This window comes from Carlito syrichta, unplaced genomic scaffold, assembly GCF_000164805.1.
Source record: "Carlito syrichta isolate Samal-C Ts95f unplaced genomic scaffold, Tarsius_syrichta-2.0.1 Scaffold302225, whole genome shotgun sequence".
NCBI lineage: Eukaryota > Metazoa > Chordata > Mammalia > Primates > Tarsiidae > Carlito > Carlito syrichta.
Window position 1 is genome coordinate 122965 of NW_007246321.1, and position 23792 is coordinate 146756.

At 33.4% G+C, this 23792-nt stretch overlaps 1 protein-coding gene across 4 annotated transcripts in view; it reads right to left on the reverse strand.

Moving 5' to 3' along the window:
* Positions 1-1970: 1970 nt before the first annotated feature.
* The window catches only part of KIF21A (kinesin family member 21A), a 71914-nt gene continuing 50092 nt past the window's right edge, over positions 1971-23792 (reverse strand). For 2 of the 4 annotated variants that reach the window (XM_021711387.1, XM_021711385.1), the window contains 10 exons: positions 22410-22538; positions 20257-20295; positions 19570-19584; positions 16295-16431; positions 14449-14629; positions 12805-12969; positions 10108-10225; positions 8018-8188; positions 6561-6760; positions 1971-3255 (listed from right to left, as the gene is read on the reverse strand). In XM_021711387.1, coding sequence (XP_021567062.1) covers positions 3162-3255; positions 6561-6760; positions 8018-8188; positions 10108-10225; positions 12805-12969; positions 14449-14629; positions 16295-16431; positions 19570-19584; positions 20257-20295; positions 22410-22538 — 1249 coding nt within the window. In that variant the 3' untranslated portion in view covers positions 1971-3161. The remainder of the gene's footprint in view (positions 3256-6560; positions 6761-8017; positions 8189-10107; positions 10226-12804; positions 12970-14448; positions 14630-16294; positions 16432-19569; positions 19585-20256; positions 20296-22409; positions 22539-23792) is intronic. The other 2 variants (XM_021711386.1, XM_021711388.1) reach the window with 2 other exon arrangements.

A 23792-nucleotide genomic window follows, 5' to 3' on the forward strand; every position in this document is an offset into this window, starting at 1 on the left:
AATAAATGTCTATTTAATAAATTAATTGTTAAATGAATGAATTATTGAGCAATAGTCCTGCAAAAAGAAATACTGCAAAAGACATGAAATTCAAAATTGTCCTGACAGTCTCTCTCAGGTCTTGGCATAGTGCCTTCCTTTGGGGAAGGAGGCAAAAGTATAAAGTATTAAGTGCATGCAAAAAGTAATTTTGGTTCTTGCATTGTTGATATTTGCCATTTGATATTGGAATACATTCTTAAATGTGGTCATGTTATACATCATTTTAATGCGTATTTCTTGCTTTGTTTTTTTTGCTAATGATTTATTACTTGCTATTTATTTTAGACTGTGAAATGATGTTAGACAAAAAGAAAATCTGAGTGATTTTCTTATTCAAGTTCAAAATGGGTCGTAAAGCAGCGGAGACAACTTGCAACATCAACAACACATTTGGCCCAGGAACTGCTAACACACAGTGCAGTGGTGGTTCAAGAAGTTTTGCAAAGGAGACAAGAGCCTTCAAGATGAGGAGCATAGTGAGCGGCCATTGGAAGTTAACAACGACCAATGGAGAGCATTCATTGAAGCTGATCCTCTTATAACTACACAAGAAATTGCTGAAGAACTCACTGTTAACCATTTACAGTCATTCAGCATTTGAAGCTAATTAGAAAAGTAAAAAAGCTCAATAAATAGGTGCTTCATGAGCTGACCAAAAATTTTAAAAAATTGTCATTTCAAAGTGTCATCTCTTATTCTATGCAACAACAACGAACCATTTCCCTATTGGATTGTGACATGCAATAAAAAGTGGATGGTATATGACAACCAACAACAACCAGCTCGGTGGTTGGACTGAGAAGAAGCTCCAAACATTTCCCAAAGCAAAAGTTGCACCAAAAAAGAGTCATGGTCACTGTTTGGTGGTCTGCTGCCGGTCTGCTCCACTGAATCCTGGTGAAACCATTACATCTGAGATGCATGCTCAGCAAATTGATGAGATGCACTGAAAACTGCAACATCTGCAGCCTGCATTAGTCAACAGAAAGGGCCCAATTCTTCTCCACAATGCCTCACCACACGTCACACAACCAATCCTTCAAAAGTTGAACAAATTGGGCTATGAAGTTTTGCCTCATCCGCCATATTCACCTGACTTCTCACCAACCAACTACCACTTCTTCAAGCATCTCAACAACTTTTTGCAGGGACAACCAGCAGGATGCAGAAAATGCTCCCCAAGAGTTCATCGAATCCCAAAGCATGGATTTTTATGCTACAGAATTAAACGTATTTCTTGTTGGCAAAAATGTGTTGATTGTAATGGTTCTGATTTTGATTAATAAAGATGTGTTTGAGCCTAGTTATAATGATTTAAAATTCATGGTCCAAAACTTCTACTGCCTTTGCACCTACCTAACAGCTGTGTTTTGTCTCTACAGGAAAATCATTTCCTTAAAATATTTTTCAAAAAATATTTTGTTATGAAACATGGAATACATACATAAAGAAGACAGAGAAACATAGGTACAGTTTAACATATATATGTAAAATGGATGCTTAGATTTAGTACCCATGTCAAAGAATACAACTTGCTAGGAATCCATAAGCACCCTCCACACCCCCTCTACCATCCCAACTCACCTGCAGTGACACCTGCCAATCACCATCCATCACTCTCCTCTCTAGGTGACTGAGGTCACTACTATCCTAACATTTATGGGAATAATTTTTTGTTTAGTCATCTATGTTCAAATCCCTAAAGTGCATAGTTTGATTTAGTTCCTTCAAATAGTGAGTTTCCATGATTTATAAATATTGGGTTAATGTTTAAACTTTTCAAGAATATTTCATGTCTAGTAAGCAAAGAAAGGAACATAATGAATTGCTGGATAACAAGCCTTTTTCTTATCTCACACGGAAAAAACAAAGTTTTAAAAAACACTGGTCAGTATCTTACAGTTAGAAAAAGAACAATAAAATAAAAATAATTCATAGCAACACATTTATTTAAGCCCTAGATAAGTTTTCATTTACAAGCAAATATTTTCAGGGGGAAAAAAATCACATGACACAGTATTTTCAAATGTTATACCATCTACATAAAAATTAAACTTGCTGAATTTACAAATTAATATTCTGAGCAAACAGAAATGTACATCCTTTTGCAAAATCCAATCTACAGCATTTAAAAATTCATACAGGCAGAACCCAAGATAATCTCTCTATACAATCTACCTATTTACATAGCTTTTCCCACCACAGATGATAATAGTTCTCATCATAGCTACCAAAGTTTGCGAACATAGTGTATTTAAAATATATTTAGCAGCATATAAAAAAATTAGATACAAAGGAAGGAAATACTACTATTAAAGAAACACGAAATTAAATGGTGATAATAGAAACAACTCCATAGGAAAATAGACCAAAATATATTTCTGCTAGGTCATTAAATGTTTCCCATCACAGAACATATGCACAGCACTAAAAACAACAACAACAATTTAACAGCATTTTAGTCCTGAGCACAGAATATAGCACAGCTGCAAAACTTTGGTCAGTTTAAGTAAATGCCAAAATTTAACACAAACTGTTAAACCTTCTCTGTTAGTAGGTTATGGTCAATTCCACTTTAGACAAAGTCATTAATAATATTCTCATCTCTTATTTTTTTCATTCTATTAAATGAACTTTGAAATTTGGAAACCCTCTATAGATAATACAAATACCTGACAAGCAGACCACAATTTGGCTAACATTCCCAATATGTTTAAACACATGAATCACTTGAATAGACTATATGAATGAGTTAACAGTGGGTTGCATTGTATTCCAGGTGTGTCTTCAGACTGTTGCAAAAGCAGACATCTTATAATTCAAATAATTTAAAGGTGTGTGATATAGTTAGGCACAAAAATTCAGCCACAATAAAAAGTGCAAATAAAGCAGCTATCAATTTTAGGATCTATATGTATTGGTAGATCTTAAAGTTAAGCACACAGGATAATACACAATTTTATGAGAATACCATTTATAGTCAGCAGTTAGATTCAGATATATTTTCCAGTTAATCCCATTCATAAGTTTTTGTCTAATAAATGCAGGACAACATTTTCCATATAGAACATAGAGAGTATTATCACAGTATTCAGTTTATGACTTGTCTTCTTTCATGTTTAGTTACTGGCAATATCTTCCCCCAGATCTCCTGTGTCAGAGACTTGACCATCTTGCAAATTGCGAGCTTTCCAAATTCTCACAGTTCGATCACTACAAAACAATAAATTAAAAATGGACATATGAACAGAGGCCAAAGGATAAATAGCCCGTGGAATTTCTTATCATGGAAACATTTGATAACTAGGTCTTTAATAAATGCAAATAAAAACATACATTGTCTCGTAAGTATAGCAAATATGTTTCATAACAATGAAAATGATAATAGCTCATATTATCAAGACCTTACTACGTGACAGGCATTGTTACTATGTGCCCTTTGTATACATTAACACATTTAATATATATGTATTCCTTTTCACTATCATTAAAGACAGATACTGCTATGATACTCTTTTTATTGAGGAACAGATTGAGGCCCAGATTGCAAAGTGACAGAGCCGAGATTTGAACCCAGCCACTCTGGCCCTAGAGCTCCATCTCTTAATACTGGATCTGTGCATATTATTTCAATAAACAATATATAAGGTGACATCAGGTCAGAGGTCTTCAGACACAATGGCCTGAAGGTCACAGGGAAGCTTCTGAGCAGGGAGGGGTCAGGGCAGGATTTCCATCCCACTCAGCACATGTACACTGATAATCGTAACCATTCATTCAACCATTTACTCAGAAAATGTTTATTGAGAACTTGCTACGTGCTAGCACTGTTCTAGATGCTTGGGATACCTTTTTTTTTTTTAACAAAAAATAAATTTAAAAGCCTACAACCTCTGCCTTTGTAGAGCATACATTCTAGCAAAAGGAAACCGACAATAAACCATAATAGATGATTAAACTATGGAGAATATTAGAAGATATAAGTGCTATAGAACAAAAAAAGTGGACGTGACAAGGAGGATTAGGCGTACTGGGTGATAAGAGAGATTACAGTTTTAAATAAAATGGTCAGGATATTCTTACTGAGAAAGAAAGACTTGGAAGAACTTTGAAGGAGAAATAGTCTAGGCAAGTGGAACAGCTGTTTTCAGACACCAAGCAACAAGCAGTGCAGGGCTGTGATCCCTGAGAAAAGGGAAACATAGAAGACAAACTCTATGATAGCAATGGCTTTCTGTCTGGAAACGTTTTCTACACTACATCACGGGGAGGGAGAATCCAGGCAGAGAACCGCAGAATCACTGATTTGAAGAGAAAGAAAACAAAATCTGGAATGTGCAATACCAAGTAGAGAAGAGAAGAGATCTATGCAGAGAAAGAACTCTATAACTCTATATAAATTTCCCCTCAAGTCCTTGAGTGAATGCCAAGTTGCACATCAGTTGAGTGAGACTGTAAAGCTAGACAAAAAACAACTGTCAGAGAACTATACAGTGAACCAATCCCAGAGTTTACGCAGGAACAGGATATTTTCAAGTTCTGACTAGCATAGTAGAGAGATATCACTGAATGCACTGGATATTCAGTAGAAATCCAAGGTAGAGTAAAACCTTGGTAGAAGAGCTAACTAACCCGGAAGTAAAGGCTATTCTAGACCTACATGACAAAGGTTGGAAACAAATCTGAAAAAGATGAAACTGAATTACAAGTAATTCAACCACCTGGCAAGCAAAGCCCTACATTCTCTAAAGGAACGCAAAATAAAACAAAATCAAGATACTTAAAATATAATATTATAATGTCTAGCATCAAATAAAATATTACTTGGCATAAAAAAGCAGGAAGAATTGGACCAGTAATTACAAGAAATATCAATTAGTGATACCAATCCAGAAATGACAGATATGATGAAATTACTATATAAAGTGTCCCAGTTTTCCCACTGTAAAATAGGGATAATAATGATAACAATAATAATACTTATCTTCTAGAGTTATTATAAGAACTAAATGAGTTAATGCCTAAAAAGCAGTAAGAACGATGCTTCAGTGTCAGTAAGCACTATATAAATGTTTGCTAAATAACAAATAAGTAGAACTAATTTTAAAATGGGCCTTCTGATTTTATTGGCTATTTTCCTATGATTTTAAAAATATGTAGCAAATACATTTGCATCTGATATACTTCGAATAAACTGAGAAAAAGTTTAATTACTCAAAAATGAGTCCATTATCATGAGAGGTAAGTACAGTAACATCAATCCCTAAGCCTCAGTGATGTATAACACTTAGCCTTACACTGGGTGTCCCAAGCTTTGAGTACTATTAAGTTATTTCCAATAACTTATCAAGGACATAACAAGTTTCCAAGGAAATAAACAAAAGTGGTAACTTTTAAGAAAGTAATGCATCCTGAAGATTGCATCAGTGAAGCATCAAAAGTAAGCACCTTAGAAAAACAAAATAAATTGGCTTTGGTGTACCGTAGAGATTTCATGGAAACAGCACAAATAATAAGAAATGAGATGGAAATAAAGTAGAGGTTTCAAAATAGAATCAGGGTGTTTATGGATTTGGGATATACTGAATCAAGGCAGTGCTTAAATTTAATTAACAAATGATACACAAATGAAATAGGGGGATTTCTTAGATAGATAATCATAAGAAATTACATCTTATTTAAATGGGCCCAACACCTCACATTATATTACATTTGATTTTCTTTCCAAAGTCTTTACACACATGTTACACCATTTTTATGGTCACAACATCTTTCCACCTCCTTCAAGCATCTTCTTAAGTATCACTTTCTCAGTGAGGCCTTCACTGTTCACCCTGTTTTGTAAACCTTGCCCAAGGAACCTCCCATCCCCTTTCCCTGCTTTATTTTTCACCACTCAACCTGTCACCATCTAACATATTCTACTTATTTATTTTCCATTTCTTCTCATTAGAATATAAACCGGGGTTTGGATCTGTTTTGTTCACTGCTCTATTCCCAGGAGCCGCGAACATTGCCCAGTGCATAGGAGGTTCATTGTGAATAAACAAATGAATCAATCAATCCAGCCATCCACAAGAGGGAGGAAGCAGATGTTATTACTATGTACTTATACTTTATAAAAAGGAAGAAACATAGAGTTTTAAAAATGATTTGTCCTAAATACAAAGAATGGCACATGTGTTGCCTTTCTGAAAATATAAATCTTTAGAAATTAGTCATCCATGAATTATTTTTTAAAAATTGAAATCATCAAGGAAAGATGTGGCAGCAAACTTCCTAAAATAAACAGAGTGCTAATAGAGGAGTAACAGTATTGTCATGAACCTGGGCAATCTGAATTCACTGCCTACCATGTACATCAGAAAATATAAACAAGATTTCTTAAACAAATATTAGAAGGAAGATAATACAAGGATTTCATATGTTCAATGTTTCTAAATATTTACAACTTATAATACTTATTAACTCTGAACACAAGCAACCAATACAGAGAAAAACTACATAAAAAAACTTACTCAGCAGCAGTAAAAACGTGCGTGGAATTAACACATATGGCATTGATAGGACTGTCATGACCCTTCATCTCTCCAACTGGCACAAAAGTATCCATGTTCCAGAGTTTCAAAATGCCTCCTCTGCAGCCACTGAGCAAAACTGGGTGGCCTGGCACCACTCCCAGGGCACAGACCCAATCCTTATGTGCATTTGGAACTTGCTGAGAGAAAAAGGAGAAGTCAGCAGCATATGGGGAGACTTCCAAAATGACATTCTTATATCAAAATAAGTCGTGAACATTTTTGTTGATAAAACTTAATAGTTGGAATGGCCTGAAAACTGTAAGAGTTCATTTTCTATGCAAACATTCTTAGTGACTTAAGTAAATAATCTGTAACTTGCCTCATTAATTATCATCATTGTTCTCAGTAATAAAGACCTAAAATGTTAATAATCTATAGAATCCAAAAGGTCCTGAAAACATACAAGACTTTTTCAAGCATTATATCCCCTTCTTGGACAATAAATAGCTCACCTTTCTTTAAAATGTACCTCATAAAACAAGCTTGAGAACTATAACCTAGTATGTGGACCATAAAGATTGCCTCATAAAATCACTAGTTTTAACCCCTGGTAGAGAATATAAAGACCTGAAGTTGGTATAAGACCAGAGGTAATCTATGTATTTCACAATGAACAAACAATAATTACATAGTTATATGACTATATGCACAAATACATTTACATGTATAGTGTAAAATCACAATCATGATTGTCTTTAAAAATATTTTAAATACGATACTGTATATGCATCTGTTACCAAGTTTTTCTATTAATATTCATGTTACTTGTTCATTTTGTTTTCATCTGCTGATTACCACCAGGAAAGTGGTCGCAATGGAATACATACATACCCATACATACATAAAGAAAGACTTGACAATTGAGAACAATTTCATGTTAGCTAATTTCTTCCACAGGGAATTAGAAAACGATATCAATATTTGAATGTGTTCATTCAACACCTCAACCCAACTACTATTTTGTAGGAAATGAGAGAACCACCACCCTTGGATGCATGAAAATGCTCTTGTAGATAAGGAATCATTCATTTTACTCTTGAATTTAGCTAATCTTGGTACTCTTTGGAATAAATGTATGTAAAACAAAAGCAAAACAAAATGAGAGACTGCAGCTGCTCTACCCCAAGGTTGATTTTATATAATGAACACATGCGTGGGTCAATTCCAGATCTTTTAACTCTTAAAAATGTCTATTCTTCTATTATCTAGCAAATATTAGTAAATGTTTTCCCTTCTTCTAATTAGTAACTCTGGTAGGTGATGATGAAATATTCTTTAAGAGAAAGCCCTTATTAAGATTATCCCTAAACAATAGAAGTCTGCATAGAAGCTCTTCAAGTCCTTATGCAGATTACTGAGAGGTTTTGAAATGCCATAAAAATGTTTTGCATTACCTGAAGAAGGTCTTTTTGAGCTAAGTCCCATTTCTTGATTCCGTTATCTCTGGATCCACTAAATAGGTTATCCCCTTGAATAGTTAGTGCTTCTATGCCATCATAATGAGGGGGTTCAAAATTGTGGGTGGGACTCACAGTTCCAAGAGCTCCTTCAGTTACATCAAACATCTAAAAAAAGCAGAGAGCAGTTATCCTGTTAACTTACACATAAGCACCTTACATTCATAGAAACACATACACATGTACATTAATCAAACATGATATGTTTTGTTAATTTTTTCTTTTTCTTTTTTTTTTGGTATGGAGTCTCACTATGTCACCCAGACTAGAGTACAATGGTGGGATCATAGCTCACTACAGCCTTGAACTCCTGGGCTCAAGTGATCCTCTCACCTCAGCCTCCCGGGTAGCTAGACTGCAGGCACAAACCAATGCACCCTGATGTTATTTATTGTCTCATTTTGTTGTTTTTATGCATGCTATACTAAGCTAATTAAATTAGCCTGGTATGAAAGACATTGTGGATGAACTTGACCTATTTCATATTACTTTTCCTTGCATGTCACATGTGTACATGGCTGTAAAGCTTTTAAGAAAGGCAACCAGATTTTTTCATGTATGAGTACACAAATGTTATGTTCAAAAATAAAAATATCACATATAAATCCAGTTGAAATATAAATAAACAATATAATTTAACCACTATTAAGTAACTCTACAGTCCTGGAGGTCATCTCTGGTTCCTCAATGCCGCTGTTCAAAACCTTTTCACTTTCCTCAGTTGCCCTCAACTCTCTTCAAAAATAATCTTGTGCTTTCCTGAAAAAGCTAGTGTAATCAAAAAATAAACATTTTGGATTCTCCCCTTCATTCTAAAGTTTCCTTATATCTTCAAATATCTTTTCAGCCTCTCCTTCTTTATCAGAGGCTAAAGTATATTTAATTCTTTCCAATGTTCACATCTATAATCTGATTCTAACTCCTCATGCCACCCTTACTAGGGGCTACCACTTCACTCTTCTTTTCACTCATTCCCTCTCCACTAACCCTATTTTCTTGTTCTTTTCTCTTCTTTTCCTTTTTCTTTCTTTCTTTTTTCTTCTTCTTTTACTTTTTATTTGGTCTTATTTTGTTTTGTTTGAGCCAGGGTTTCACTCTGTTGTCCAGGCTAGAGCGAGTGGCATGATCACAGCTTACTGCAGCCTTGACCCCCTAGGTTCAGGGGATCCTCCCACCTCAGCCCCTAGAGTAGCTGAAACTACAGGCACACACCACCAAGCATTTTTTGCAGTGACAAAGTCTCGCAACATTGCCTAGGCTGGTCTCAAACTCCAGGGTTCAAGCAACCCTTCCCACCCTGACCTTCCAAAGTGCTGGGACTACAGGGGTGAGCCACCACACCTGACCAAGCCTATTTTCTAAGCATATAAATATGTTCAAGTTTCCTGAATATAAAATTCTCTCCTCTTAACTATTCTAATTTCAAGTCACTGTCCTATCTCTCATTGCTTAATCAAGTTTCTAGAACAAGCACTTGCGTACATTCTACCTACCCCTCTTTTTTAATGTATCCTCTTTTTATTCCCATTGGTTTTTATAGGTATTCCCCAAGCCTCAGTCCTCAGTCAACCATTCTCTCCCTTGGCCGCATCATTAACTCTTAACTTCTCAAAAAATCTGCTTGTATTTGAATGCTTCTCTAGTAACAGCTTATTCTGAGCTCTAGACTTCTCTTTCTAATGACTGCTGGTCTACATATCAATGTCGTCTGTGTCTCAAATTTAACATTTCTGGGAACAAACTATGTAACTTTCCTCACCTTATCTGCTAACTTCATAAAATTCTAAAGACCATAATATCATCAGGATAAACTATGGTGATAATGAGACATGTGTATTAATTGGAAGACTGAGCAAAAAGGTCTTTAAAGTCCTTTCAATTTTCTAAGTTTTTCTATTAATATTCGTGTTACTTGTTCATTTTGTTTTCAATCTATCTTTTATGAAAGGGGTCCTAGATAAGTCCAAATACTTCACCGTTATTATTTAAGAGGTGAATATATAATTTAAAAACTTTATTATACATACTTTGATGTAATGATCTTTGGAGCCAGTGATGATTAGATCTTGTCCATTGGAAATCTGATCTACAGTGAGGCACATAACAGGACCTAGGTGTCCCGTTAACTTTCCTGTAGACTGAAATCTTTAAAAAGAAAGAAAAATAATTTTGTTTGAAAATATTTCTTAGCATGATGGGAATAAGTTTCAACATAAACAATCTACATTCTTTCACAAAATTGTTCACTATTTATTTTCTTTTTCTTTGCTTTAATTTTTTAGAGATGGGAATCTCACTATGTTGTTCATGCTGAAGTGAAGTGGCACAACCATAGCTCATTGCAGCCTCGAAATCTTGGACTTAAGTGATCCTCCTGTGTCAGTTTTCTGAGAAGCTGAACTACAGGTACACACTCCCATGCCCAGCTTTTTTCATTTCACTCCACCTGTATGAAACTCTCATCAAATTAGAGTCAAAAATGGTCAACCTAACATAATCTATGAGAAAGCGAGTAAGCAAAAACTAAGTTATTCCAAAGGTGAGTGATGTCATTTAGGCGGTAAACAAAAACCAACAAAAGTCCAAAAAATGGCTCATTTTAACTACAACCTAAATCCACATAAATCCTAATCTCATAAATGTGTAACACGTGGTAAACATAGGACTGACACTATTAGGTCCAATTTGGAATTTGAATAAAACTGTATCACTGCTGTAACTACAAAATCAGTAACAATGTAGAGAAAGTAAGATTATTTTCTTACCAGACACACAGATTTTCACAAATACACATATCAGATATATACATATATACACTTAGGTACATACATACATATATCTATGCACATACATGTATGTACAGATGTGTACATCAGAAAATAGGTGATCCATTTTATCAGTTATTACATTTCATCAATTATTATAAAGATATAAATATGACCAGGGCAGATATCTGGTTGGTAGAAAAATGTGTCAGAGGATAACAATGAACCTTTGTTTCAGAGTCCTATCTCAAATTAAACTGTTGGAATAAAGAGATGTATTTAGTTTCTAGGATATCAATTTCTTAAAAACTACTCTCTTAGTTTCTTTGTTAAGATGAATCTATATTTAATTATGTTGCTGAAATCAAACAGGTTTCACAGGATTTAACTTTTCAGCAAATTTAAAAGTGCAGATTTTCAAAGACTAGCATCTTCTCTGCCTAATATGACTTTGACCATCTTCCTCTGTGGTGCTCCTACTAAAATCAAATTTAATTTCTTAAAGAATAATCTAAGTCCTCACCTCTTTTCTAACTTTATTAAACAAGCACTGTTTTTAATTTTCTACATTTCGTTTTTATCACAGTATTCAGTACTGTGGTTTTCCTCTGTTTCTCACTCAACTATTTATAAATTATGTTTATTATACTTTCTCGGTATACTTTAACATGCTTTAGATGTTACAAATTCTAACACCAGTGTTTCTCAAACTTTTTCAAATAAATATCCATTTGATTTGCCATCTGTTCTGGATGAAAGACACTCTGTACTACCTGAATTAGAAATTAGTATCCTATAATAGCCTGTTTAATGGCCTTTATCCTCCATTATAGATATTCTCTAAGAAGGTAGATGCCCCTAGACACACAGTAATTCACTTACACAAAGTAGGCAAAAAAAAAAAAAAAAGGTAGATGCCACATTTGTCTTACTTAGTCTTTATTCCTACCAGTACCTACCACATTATTGATACAATGCCTGACATCATTGGTGCTGAATAAATATTAGTTATCTGATAAATGAATGTTATCTTGCTGCCAAAATTTTAAAAACTAGAAAAGAAGCTGAAATAAAACCCAGCTAAAGGACAAAAGTTCACACTTCATGGCAAATAAACATCAAGTGAAAGACACAACATATTACATTTCAATGTATCATTTTTCAACCATTTTATCTTTTTAATTCTTCATAGTTCACATATTTTATATTCATAAAAACCTTGCAAAGACTTATGATCAAAGTCATTAAATTAATTTTATAATCTAAAGAATTAAGCTATTAGATATTAAATAATATTGCAAAAAAAATTATCTCAAAAGTACTAGTAAAACTAGGATAGACAAATATTAAGAGACTGTAATGTTTCAATTCTATTTTTCTCCATATATTGTTTTTTCTCCAGCAATGGAGATTTAGAAAAGAGAAAACTGTGAGTCTGCTAATGAGGATAGAAGAGACATTAGAGGTGTTGTGCTGAATAGAAAAGCCTATGTTTCACATTAACTTCTGGAGTTATAAAAATTAGAATTTACATGCACTGATGTGTGTGTGTGTGTGTGTGTGTGTGTGTGTGTGTGTGTGTGTGTGTGTTTATTTTGTTTTTGTTTTTTGAGTTGGAGTCTCACTCTGTCACCCAGGCTGGGGTGCTATGGCACACTCACAGTCACTCCAGCATCGGCCTGCTGGGCTCAGGCGATCCTTCTGCCTTAGCCTTCCAAGTAGCCGGAACTACAGACATGCGCTACCACTGCTGGCTAATTTTTTACTTATTGTAGAGACGAGGTCTCACCAAGTTGCCCAGGCTGGTCTCGAACCCGTGGGCTCAGGCAATCCACTCATCTCGGCCTCCCAAAGTGCTGGGATTACAGGCTGAACCACTGAACCCGACCATTAATGTGTTTTTAATAACCAAAGTTGTATTTGCCATATGCAAGATGTATGTTGTCTTAAAAATTCTACCTTTTAAGATCCCACATTCTGACAGCATTTCCAGAAGCTGCATAGAGGAAAGTGCCTGTTGGGTTTAGTGCAATTTGATTGATCTGGTTCTCTCCAGAAGGAATAGCTACTGTTCGGCTGGTACTTGCAGAACAAGCATCTCCAAGAGTAACTTGACCTGAAGACCTTAACAGATACAAAACAAAGAAAAAAGAAAAAAAAAGTCACATTTCTGAACTTAAGTTTGACTTAGGTCTCCTTGAATTCCTAGGAAACTAGCTGTAGGCAACAAGAACTGTGTTATTTTGTCACCATATGCACAGTGTCTAACATAGCACCTATCACATAGTTAGCACATATAAATAAATATGTCTTTGGTGAAAGGGTGAATAAATGAATGAATAAAACAAGTTGACAAGGTTTAAAACTTACATTGTATGTCTATTATAATACTAGGAATTCCAGGCCCTGAGTAACAGTTGATTAAAATATCATTTAAAAAGGACTAAATGTCAAAGATTTTTTTAAAAAATCAACAAATTATACAGTGCCACAAAAGTAATTAATTTTCCAGAAGATCCCTGTGGGCCAGGTTTACCAATATTCCTTTTGTATATAAGAGTTGCCTTTCTGGATTAAAGATACTAGGGACCTTTTTAAATTATTTACAGTTTTTTGTTTACTTTAACCCAGTCACAGATGGAGTATCTACTATGTGCTAAAGACTTAAATAATGGTTTATATCTATTTCCTCAGATAAATTCTACATGATAAATATATTTTTTAAACTTTGAAACATTTTCTCAGCTAACTTCTAAAATATTAGGTTATAATGAATCTTTTCAAATCTGATTTTAGTAATTCAACTAGACTGACACATTTCTAACATAAGACAAATTTTTCTACAAAATTTTCTTCAAGAGACTTGAATTCAGTTCAGGGAATAATTAAGTAGTTTCCAAATTACAAATTAGCACTTAAAGTTCATAATCACTACTATCTCTACAAATTGGTAAAAATTAACCTTTCCTATGCTTTCTTCTCTTTTTTAAAATATTACAGAGTTCACGTCAACATTGATTGGGTAAGATAATTCATCAGTTACATGAAAAAAATAATCATTTCTTTGTTCTACATTTTTAAAGATGTATGATAACACACAGAGAAAATAAACTCATCCTCCAATTATCCAGCATAACCTGCAGTTATGAAATCTGCACTAACACCAAAGCAGTTTGCCCAAAAAACACTTTCAGCTATTCAATCTTTGTTAATTAAAGCATACAAGTACTTCTTCATAGCCTACAATGGTGATTTCAGCATTTTCCAAGAAGTGGTGGTCATTTGAAGAAAGCAATATAAATCATTTAACTCAAGTAATAAATGGCATGAAAATGTAACACTTTAGCATTTAGGAGGAAGAAAACATAACATGAACAGGTCACAGATCAAATATGGTTTATGTCATCGTTTTTAAAACTAGGTTCTTACATTATTTATCAACAGTTTTTCCCCCTCATATTTTATCTGTGTTTTCAATGTAAATAATTTAACATATTCTGGTGAGTGAACAGGTATAAATTAAAATGTATTTACAGTCCTATTTCTTATATATATGTTTTTAAAGGACCTATTCATCTCTCACGTTGTCTTTAATTTACTCACGTCAGTGTTCGAATGCACTTTGCTGAATCTCTGATATCCCACACCTTAATATAAGATGTTGATACAGTGAAGACCAAACTGGTATAATTACAGTATTTTACAGATACGACATTGTTGGGATGACCTCCCAGTGCCATTATCTCCTGCCCAGTCACCAGATTCCATACTTTACAAGTACGATCTAAAACAAATTTAAAAAGAGAAAATACTGTTAATATGAACTATTTTAAATTCTCTTAACAATAAAAATCACTTAAATAATTTTTTCTTCTATGAGAAGGAAATGGCATGGCAATTATTCAGGTAACCTGCAATAGGCATCCTAACTCCATCCTTGACCCTCTGCAGCAGGTTCAAAGGCAAAGTAGGTGTAAAGGATTGGATGAAAGTCAAGGATGTCTCATGTATACGTCACATAGTATTTTAAAAATTATTTAAAATTTTTGGAATAGTCATATCAGAAGAGTCTTTCTTCAAATTGCTTCTGAGTTTAAAATGTCAGTCTTAGATCAGCCTTTCAATAACATTCTATTTGGTAACACTCCTACCTCCTCTCAACACTCTCCACACTAGTAAACACACACACCTTTCTTTTTCAAGGGTCAGTGACAAGTAAATTTTTTTAAATTTTTAACCCAAAAAACATAACTACAAAACTATTCTTTTGGCTTTTCTGACATGTCAAATATTTGTCTCTAGTTATCCTGGAGAAATACATTTAATTTGAAGCATTAGAAAAACATAATATTTTCACAGAACATATTTTTTTTTAAATTGGGGGAACTGCATACCATTATTCTCAATTAATAGATTCTTGACAGATTCTTATACTTCTTTCATAGATCATGAACAATATTTGAGAATTAACGTGAAAATTGGACTATCCTTAAATGCTAAAAAAACTTTTACTAGCTCCCCAATTTCCTACACGTTGTCTTTTCACCTTTTTAGTTTCATTGTCTACCACTTTTCTTTCATATATTCTACCTTTCAACCTAACTAGACGTAGTTTCCAAATATACTCCACTTTTACCTCCACGTCTTTGCTTATGTTATTCTATAATCTTGATTTGTTATTCTTACACATCAATATCCAAGTCATCTAATAAGGTTAGCCCTAAATGCCTCCTTGTCAAAGCTTTCCTTGTTACTCAGAGGTGGACATAATCTCTCCCTTTTCCAAATCTCTTAGTCTATAGACTATAGTTATAACTCTTCAAAGTAGTATAGTTGGTTTCTAGTTGATTGCAATTGTGCCAAAATAGTTACGAGTACAGGACTGGAGATGGGTAGACCTAGGTTTCTAATTCTGATTCTTCCACCCACTAGCCAAATGTATCAGGGAAAATAATAAAATCTCTTGAATCCTGAGTTACTTCATCTGTAAAATGAGGATGCAACATGTATGTCATTGAGGTTATTGTGAGAATTAAATGAGATATATTAGTATAGTGGCTAGCATAGCCCCTGATATATAGTAAGAGCTCAAGAAATGGTGGCTGCTACCCATATTATTCTCTTTATCACATTGCAAATTTTAATGACCTTTTATAGATTTATATGTAACCTGCATTACAAAATCCAGGATCTCACACTCAGTAAGTGCCCAAATGCTCAAGGGAGATGTAGTCTCTCATCATTGTATTCACAAAACATCAACAGAAGGTTTCCTTTCTTCTCAACTATGCAATAATTTTCTATTTTATACAGTTCAGGAGTTGAGTCAGATGATCAGAAGATTCTTGTTGGTCTTAAATAATCTGGTGTTTTTTAGAGCATATTAAAAACTTAATCATTTTTCTATAAGAAAACCTATTAAATATCTGCATTAGATAACTTCTGGCACCTTTTGATCCAGTAAAGAGGAGATCATCAGTAGAATCCACACAGAGTACAGCTTTTGTATGTCCTTCAGCTATGTGAATACACTGAAGTGGAGAAGCTCTGATTACTTTTGAAGCAGGAAATGGGTTGATTATACCCCTGAGGTGGGGAAAAAAACAAACAAACAAACCAAGATTCACTTATATCATGAGACTATATCATGAAATTAGTTTCACTTTTTTCTCTGTGTCTAAGAAGTCTTTATAAATGATTAGTAATAAAATCCACACTGTTCTCTTGCCTCTTTCTAAAGTAAAAGGACCAAGACTAAAAGTGTGAAATGGTAATAGTAGTGATGGAGGGCATCAACTAATAGGCATCTGCTACGTTCTGCAAAGAGCAAACCTATAATTCATCTAAATTTTCTTAGTAAAAACTTCATCTCTCCAAAGTACAATGAAACAATATTGGGATTTGTTTGAATATTCTGAATTCAGACAAATAAAGAAGAAGTAGAAATGATGACTAACTGGAAGACATGACTCTTTGCCATCCATACTGGAGTGTAATTCTATGTCAAAATGAACATTTTAAAGGAAATATAACATACTGTCTAAAATACCAAGAAAGCAGATTTCAAACAAAAGTTGAAGATAGGCATAATTGCATGAACACAAATTCCTTAAAGAAAGGATGGTTCAAAAAGATTTTTTTTTTAAACTTTAAGAAAAACTCACAATCTCAAAGAAGATTAGAAAAAAAGAATGTGAATTTTAAATAATGGTGAAACTCGTTAAAGAACTTTCTCATAAATTTAGTATTTCGGTCATTTCTGCTTTATGCCACTGGGTTATGCACTATGGAAATAAAGACTATCAAAACACTGGCCCTATCCTAAAGGAGTTTAAGATAGGTCCTGAATTAAAATAATTATGTTGGAAAAGCTAAATATGATAAAGGATTAAGACATGATAAGTGTACCTTTACTCAGAGCAGGAAGATAGATTACATTGAAATATGCCCATTCTATAAAACAGATGGCATAATATTAGAACAAAGACAGGGATGAAGCAAAACTGTTTTGTTTCCATCTTCTTGATGAAAGGAAGTAATCTTCAAGATGGAAGGAGCATAAATGATTTAAAAGAAATGTGAGCCCCAGATAAGTTAGAGCTGACGATGGCGATTTATTCAATGAGTTCAAATATTTCTGGTTTTAAATCATATCACAGAGTTTTGAAAATATACACCACTGTGGAGGCAGAATCATTGGTGGTACTCTAAGAAATCAATAAAAGTGACAAAACATGTAGACTCGATTTTTTTAAAGCAGGAAAAAAAGTGGATTTCACAAATTACAAAGAGGTAAAACTTCTTGTTGAGTCTCATAGAGGAGTATATTAAACAAATCATTATAAACAAATCAATGCTCATCAGCAAAACATGGGTTCACCAAACGCATGGGGGAAGTTATTTGCAAGGCTAATGGGCAGCAAATTGGGGAATGTTCTATTCACAATAGAGGTTGACTCCAATAAATCCCATACAATAAGACTCAAATAATGATCTTGTGGACAAGGTGGGTAAGTATGGAACTATCATAGTAAAGTAGCTTCATAGGTGACTGAAGAGTCACACCTAGTCAATATCACTGTCAATCTGGAAGATCTCCAATATCCAGTCAATCTTTCCCTAGCCCTAGAGAGAGGAATGCTTATTACATTGATATGTTAAAGAACTGGATACTTTATTATATTGCCTGGGGAAAATCACTGAAATAAAATTCATTTATGTACCTATTCACTGTCAATGATTTGTTCAACAGAAGGAAATACATCAGGAGAAAGAAAAGAATAGACCTGCTATATTCTGCCTAGGCCACATTCTGGAATAGGGTGTGGTTCTAGATGCACATTTTAAGAACATTGAAAAACTGGAGCCTTTCCAAAACAATAGAAGCAGAATGAAGAATATTATATAAGAAACAGATGATGTAACTAGAACTACTGAAATGATAAAAGAACACTCATTGGAGAGAGAATACAATAGCACAGTTTAAAAGGACTGAATGTTTAAAGGGCTGTAATACATACAAAAAAAGATATGTAAGATTAATGCAGTATAGGTGAAGAGGGCTGATGAAAGACTAATGAACAGAAATTTAAAGGAGGTAAATTTAGAGTCAAGGAGAAAAAATCCTTTATTTTTAGGGTCTAATTACAATGATCTCAAAAGTGAAAAAAGTTTCTCATCACTAAAAATGGTACTAGGAATTGTTATCTCTAGGTACATAATTACAGCGTTTGATGCTATTATCTGCATACATATCCATTTGAGATTTTTGAAATTAATGCTGAGCAACTTGTTTGTAATTTAAGCAGATTAAAACTAAAAAGGAAGCAAACCCTCCCCACCAAAACTCTGAGTCTGCCATTTTGAAATCTTATTGATGTAAAGCTCATAGATATAAACTGAAGCCATCAAATTTACAAACATTGCTTCAAATATTGAAAAGATCTGATTCTAATAAACAGTAGATTGTTGCTGTTACTTCTCAAACAGAAAAAGACATATGCATGTATACCCCAAAAGCTGATTGTTAAGAAAACAATTCATTTTTACAACATAAGAGCTATTTTGATGTGCATTTAATGATGCAAATCATCCGAAGAAAAAAGAAACTAAACAGTACCCTAAGTTGTGTAATACTATGTCTCCAAAAGATTTCCTTCATTCAGATTACAAGCTTTAGCCTAAAAATCTGTTAAATGCTTCCCTTATGATGTAACATCCAGCATAATTCTGTAATGTCAAAGGTTATAATATTACAAAAGTAGTCAGTAAATATTTTCCCCCAGTGATTTATGTATGCACAGTTATTTTCTGGGAAGCAGGATGCCTCTTTTTCATTTTGATATATTTTAATATCATTGATTGCTCAGTCTTTTGAAGAAAAATAATCTCAATGTTAAACATATCATTGTATTGATTAGATAATTGAACGTGTTCTTAAATATCCAGACGATTAGAGCTAATATTTTATGTAAACTGCCAAAGATAATAGAAAATACAGATATTGGAAAAACACATCTGTGGTATTCTTTTTCTATTAGAATCAATCTATTCATGTTCTGAAATATTAAAATCAATTTTTTTAAGTTTAAGGTTAAATATTGCAAATTTGTACAACAGACTAGATCTTAAGGCTAAAGAGACACTTATTTTTGTTTCATGCAAACCTGTAAACTCTTGTAATATTGTGAATAAAATTAATTTCCACTCCCTCCCCCTGCCTACCTTCTGGAGGATCTGCTGATGATCAGCAAAATGGCCATAAAACAAGGAAAACAAAGAGGGAGAACACAAAATGATAATGATGAGAGGGAATGAGAGAAAGAGAGAGAGAGAGACATTAAGGGCCCTCCAAAAAATCCATAACATGAAAAAAGTAACACATCTTTAAAAATGTATTTATCAGTAAAAAATTTTTTTTTCTTAAAAAAAAAACTCCTTTGATATCTATTTCTTGTTCTATTAGGGAGATGATAGTATCCTTTTTTACCTAATATACTTTTTTTAAAAAAATCACATCACCTTTTTACTTAGAGTTGCTAAACCAACAAGAAAAAATACTTCATCCACCTTCCACATTTTGAGGCACTAGAAATAATCACTGAGGACAACACACTTTCTTTACATTAATATTCATAAATCTTAATTTCTTTTAAAAAATAGATTTAGATTACAAACAGAAACAAGTTTCACAATTTTTAAGCTATCATACAAAAAAGTTTACCACTATTTAATCTACAAGGTATGATCACAAAAAATGTATTAAAATTATGTTTAGAAATATCAGCACATTTATATGATTTATAACAAACGATACATGCAACAAAAATAAGGTTTGCTTAGAATTTCTAGGAAGGCACTTTAGAACATCAATGAAATGCCAGAATGTGGGAAAGGAAGAAAAGAAAGTACCTGTGTACCTCCGACAGAGAGGAGTCACTTTCATCAGACCTATAGTGAAAGAGTTAGAATTATGAGGAGAAAGAATACAGATGCCAACAGGTAAGGACACTGACTTTGGACTCAAAATCAACAGCATGAATAACAGATATAAAGCAAACATTTCCTTTTCAGTGCCCTGCTTTTTCTATTTGCACTGAATATTAGCAGGTTTAAAGTGTTGCTGAGCCACGTTCTAAAAAAAGAATTGATTCTTACATTTTCTAGCAAGACTTTGGGGGAAAAAAACTTTCTGTTTATTATTAATCTACAGAATCTATTCTCACTTCTAAAATTTGGATCCTGGAAATTAACAATACCAAGGACATGAAATATTTCACTTCAAAGTGTATTCCGTTTAATTTGACTAGTAGTAGAAATTTTTTTTACATTTCAATAACTATTGATAAATTTTGTGCATCTTGATAATTATTACTTTAGGTCTAGACTCTAATGTTGAAGTTACACAAATACATTATGTTTTTGCACAGAAAGAAAATCAATGAAAATGTAATAACCTTTGGTTTTAACTTAATCTCAAATGTATGAGTTATTTTGATTAGGAAATCCCTTTGGTAATAGATAGGAGACTTTAATGGGATTTTGAAAGTAGGCAAGTCACTCCTATTAACCCTATCTTGAAACTGCCAAGTATTGGCAGTGAATTTGATTATTATGAAAATATACTTAGACTGTACAATAGGCTTGAGGAGAAAAAGGATATGGTGAGTATCAGCAAAGAATATAACCAGAAACAATGTGTGGGATCTACATCTTGCTAGTAAAATATGGCCTTAAAAAGGAGTCCCAAAGAAACATGTAAAGGGTAGGCAAGTTTTAAAAAGTGGTCAGTTATTCTAAGTTTTAGCTTATAGAGACAACAACAAAGTTAAATTATTGGTAGTTTAAATAAATAGTTCAGTAGAAAATATGGAATTGTGATTAGATTGTCAAGATTATCAAAAGACAGAAAATTTTATCACTATGAATGTCAGATAGACATGATTTAGCAATTCAGATAGACCCGATTTACAACTAGTGAAAACAGACTTTCCAAAGATATTCCTGGGGTTTTTCATCTTTTCTCAATTAATGACAGAAATAATTTGACAATGTTTAAAGAATATTTTGTTTAATAATACACAAAGAATTTAGCTATCTAGATAGATTTAAAGGACATGATATCTACTGATCAAACTATATTAAAATCTAATATACATAAAAAGTTTGTCTATAAAGTAAATAAATTAAAAATTCTTTTTAAATGATAATGTGTCTCTAAGTTTATAGAGCCATTTAATAAGATCTAAACATGCCAGACAGATCCTAAATGGCATCCTATAAATTTCAGAGACCATTGATGTATACAGGGAGGTATTAGTGCAGAAAGCAATTGGGGTAGAGGAGGGCAGATATCAAGTACATACATTCACAGTGTTATCATTCAGAATCCAAGCAGACAAGTCAGAGTTAATTAATACCTTATGGCAGTATTGTTAGTATGGAATTCTTGCAAGAAAGATTCTGGTTCAATACTTTTCACTTCAAATCTGATGAAAATTATATTTTCTCCATCCCCCCAACTTCTCCTCCCTCACAACCTGCTCCCAATCCTACCCTCTCCATTTTATTCCAGGATCACAATTACTAAAGTTTTGTGGTGAACTGGTCTACAACAGTCAAATGACAATAACATGTTACACATATAACAATGGTTCTATAAGCTGCTATATCTGCCAAAGGTAAAATAAGTTGCCTCTTTTCAATTCAAACTATCAGGATTGAAGACTTCTGTAGGCTCATAAAAGTGAAAGAATTCCAGAAAATCTAAATTATAAGTAGTCTCAAAGATTTTTCAATTCTATTTTATTGTTAAAGAAAAGGCAAGACAAGTGCTGAAAGTATAGCAATGCAAACAGGGAATAATGTTCAGCAGGAAAATAATTCTTTCTAATTTTGGTCATATGGTTCCTTTCCCATTGGAAAAAATGCATAAAATATGGCAAGAGTTCACAAGTCAGACTTCATCTCCCACACAGAGATGGCTAGGAGTTTTCTACAGACTGTATTGAAATGTTCAGAATATTGTATAAATATAGTTGGGGCTCTTTTCCATAATGACTTACTTATCCTGCTGAACTGATGTGTTTCCCTGAGAAACAGTAAGACGATTAAAAACATTCAATTCATTACGGGGCCGGCTTGGTGGGGAAGAAGGAGGTGAAAGACTAGCCTCTGAAGTTCCAGAATCTGAGCTACAAGAAAAAAGAACATTAAATAGGTGGCTTTAATTGGTTATGATTTGTTAGAAAAGTTATAAGAAACATGCTTCTACAAAAAAAACTTTTCATTAGAGAATTCCTTCCTTCCTCTTTCCCTTTTGTGTATAATAAAATCATTCCGAACAATTTTTTTAATTCATTGGATTTTGTTACATTGGCCACAAGATGGCACTAAAGAAAAGGTTCTGCCTGCTAAAATCTGAAGTCAGTATGAAAACAAGGCAAGCCAACTATAAAATTACTCGATCTCAGAGTTGAGATCAAGTTGCTTACTTTACTAATAGGGAAACAGACCCAGAGAACTGCAATCAACCTGTCTATGCAGTTGATTTATTCGTTTGCTTTTATATTACTTATTTGCTCCATTCCCACTTCCCAATCATTTTTGAGACATTCCGTTTGTCAGAAACAGGTAAATTACATCTTTAAATACAGGAAGAAAGGATGATTAGGAGAATAAGCTCTACGACATTCAAGTCAGCTAAACCAGTGGTCAAAGTAGAAGCTCTACATTTTGGCACAGATATGAGAATGTCCAGCTAGGTATAGAAAAGATATGAACACTTATTTTAAAATACAGGAACATTTATTTTTATGTTACAGAAATTTGTTTCACTAATAGTTGAATGTAGATTGGGATAGATGCTTTGCCTCAAGGACATGTTAGAGAACTACTTGTCACATTCAACAAGTCAGATAACCTCAGGGGGAGTTAGAATGTATCTGGTTGTAATTTATTCAATTACTGCATACTATGTTGTTGAAACTTATAAACGCTCATTTAAGTAAAACATCAGATTATATTATGTACCACTAAGTCAACTAGCCATCACAAAGCACACTAAAGAAGCAATTGAGGATAATATCAACAATTTAAACATGAGAGAAGAGCAAGAAAATGGCACAAATAACGCACCCTGTGATTAAAACTAGTTTTTTGTCAGTCACTCTAAAGTGGTAAAATCAGTGCCAGTTTTATCAGATGACAGTCAAAATTAATTTCAAAATTTGCTAGAAGATTATTGAAATATAAACTTAATAAGCCTTACCTCTGTGTATACTAACTCTCACAATGATATACACAGTAACTGAAAAATAAGTAAGTGAACATGGTAGGAGATATGTGCTCAAGTATTTTTACAGGTATTTGTGTGACCAAGAAAATGAGACGACCACTTAGTTAACCAACAGCTGACTTGATTGTCTTGACTAGTCAAAGCAGTCATA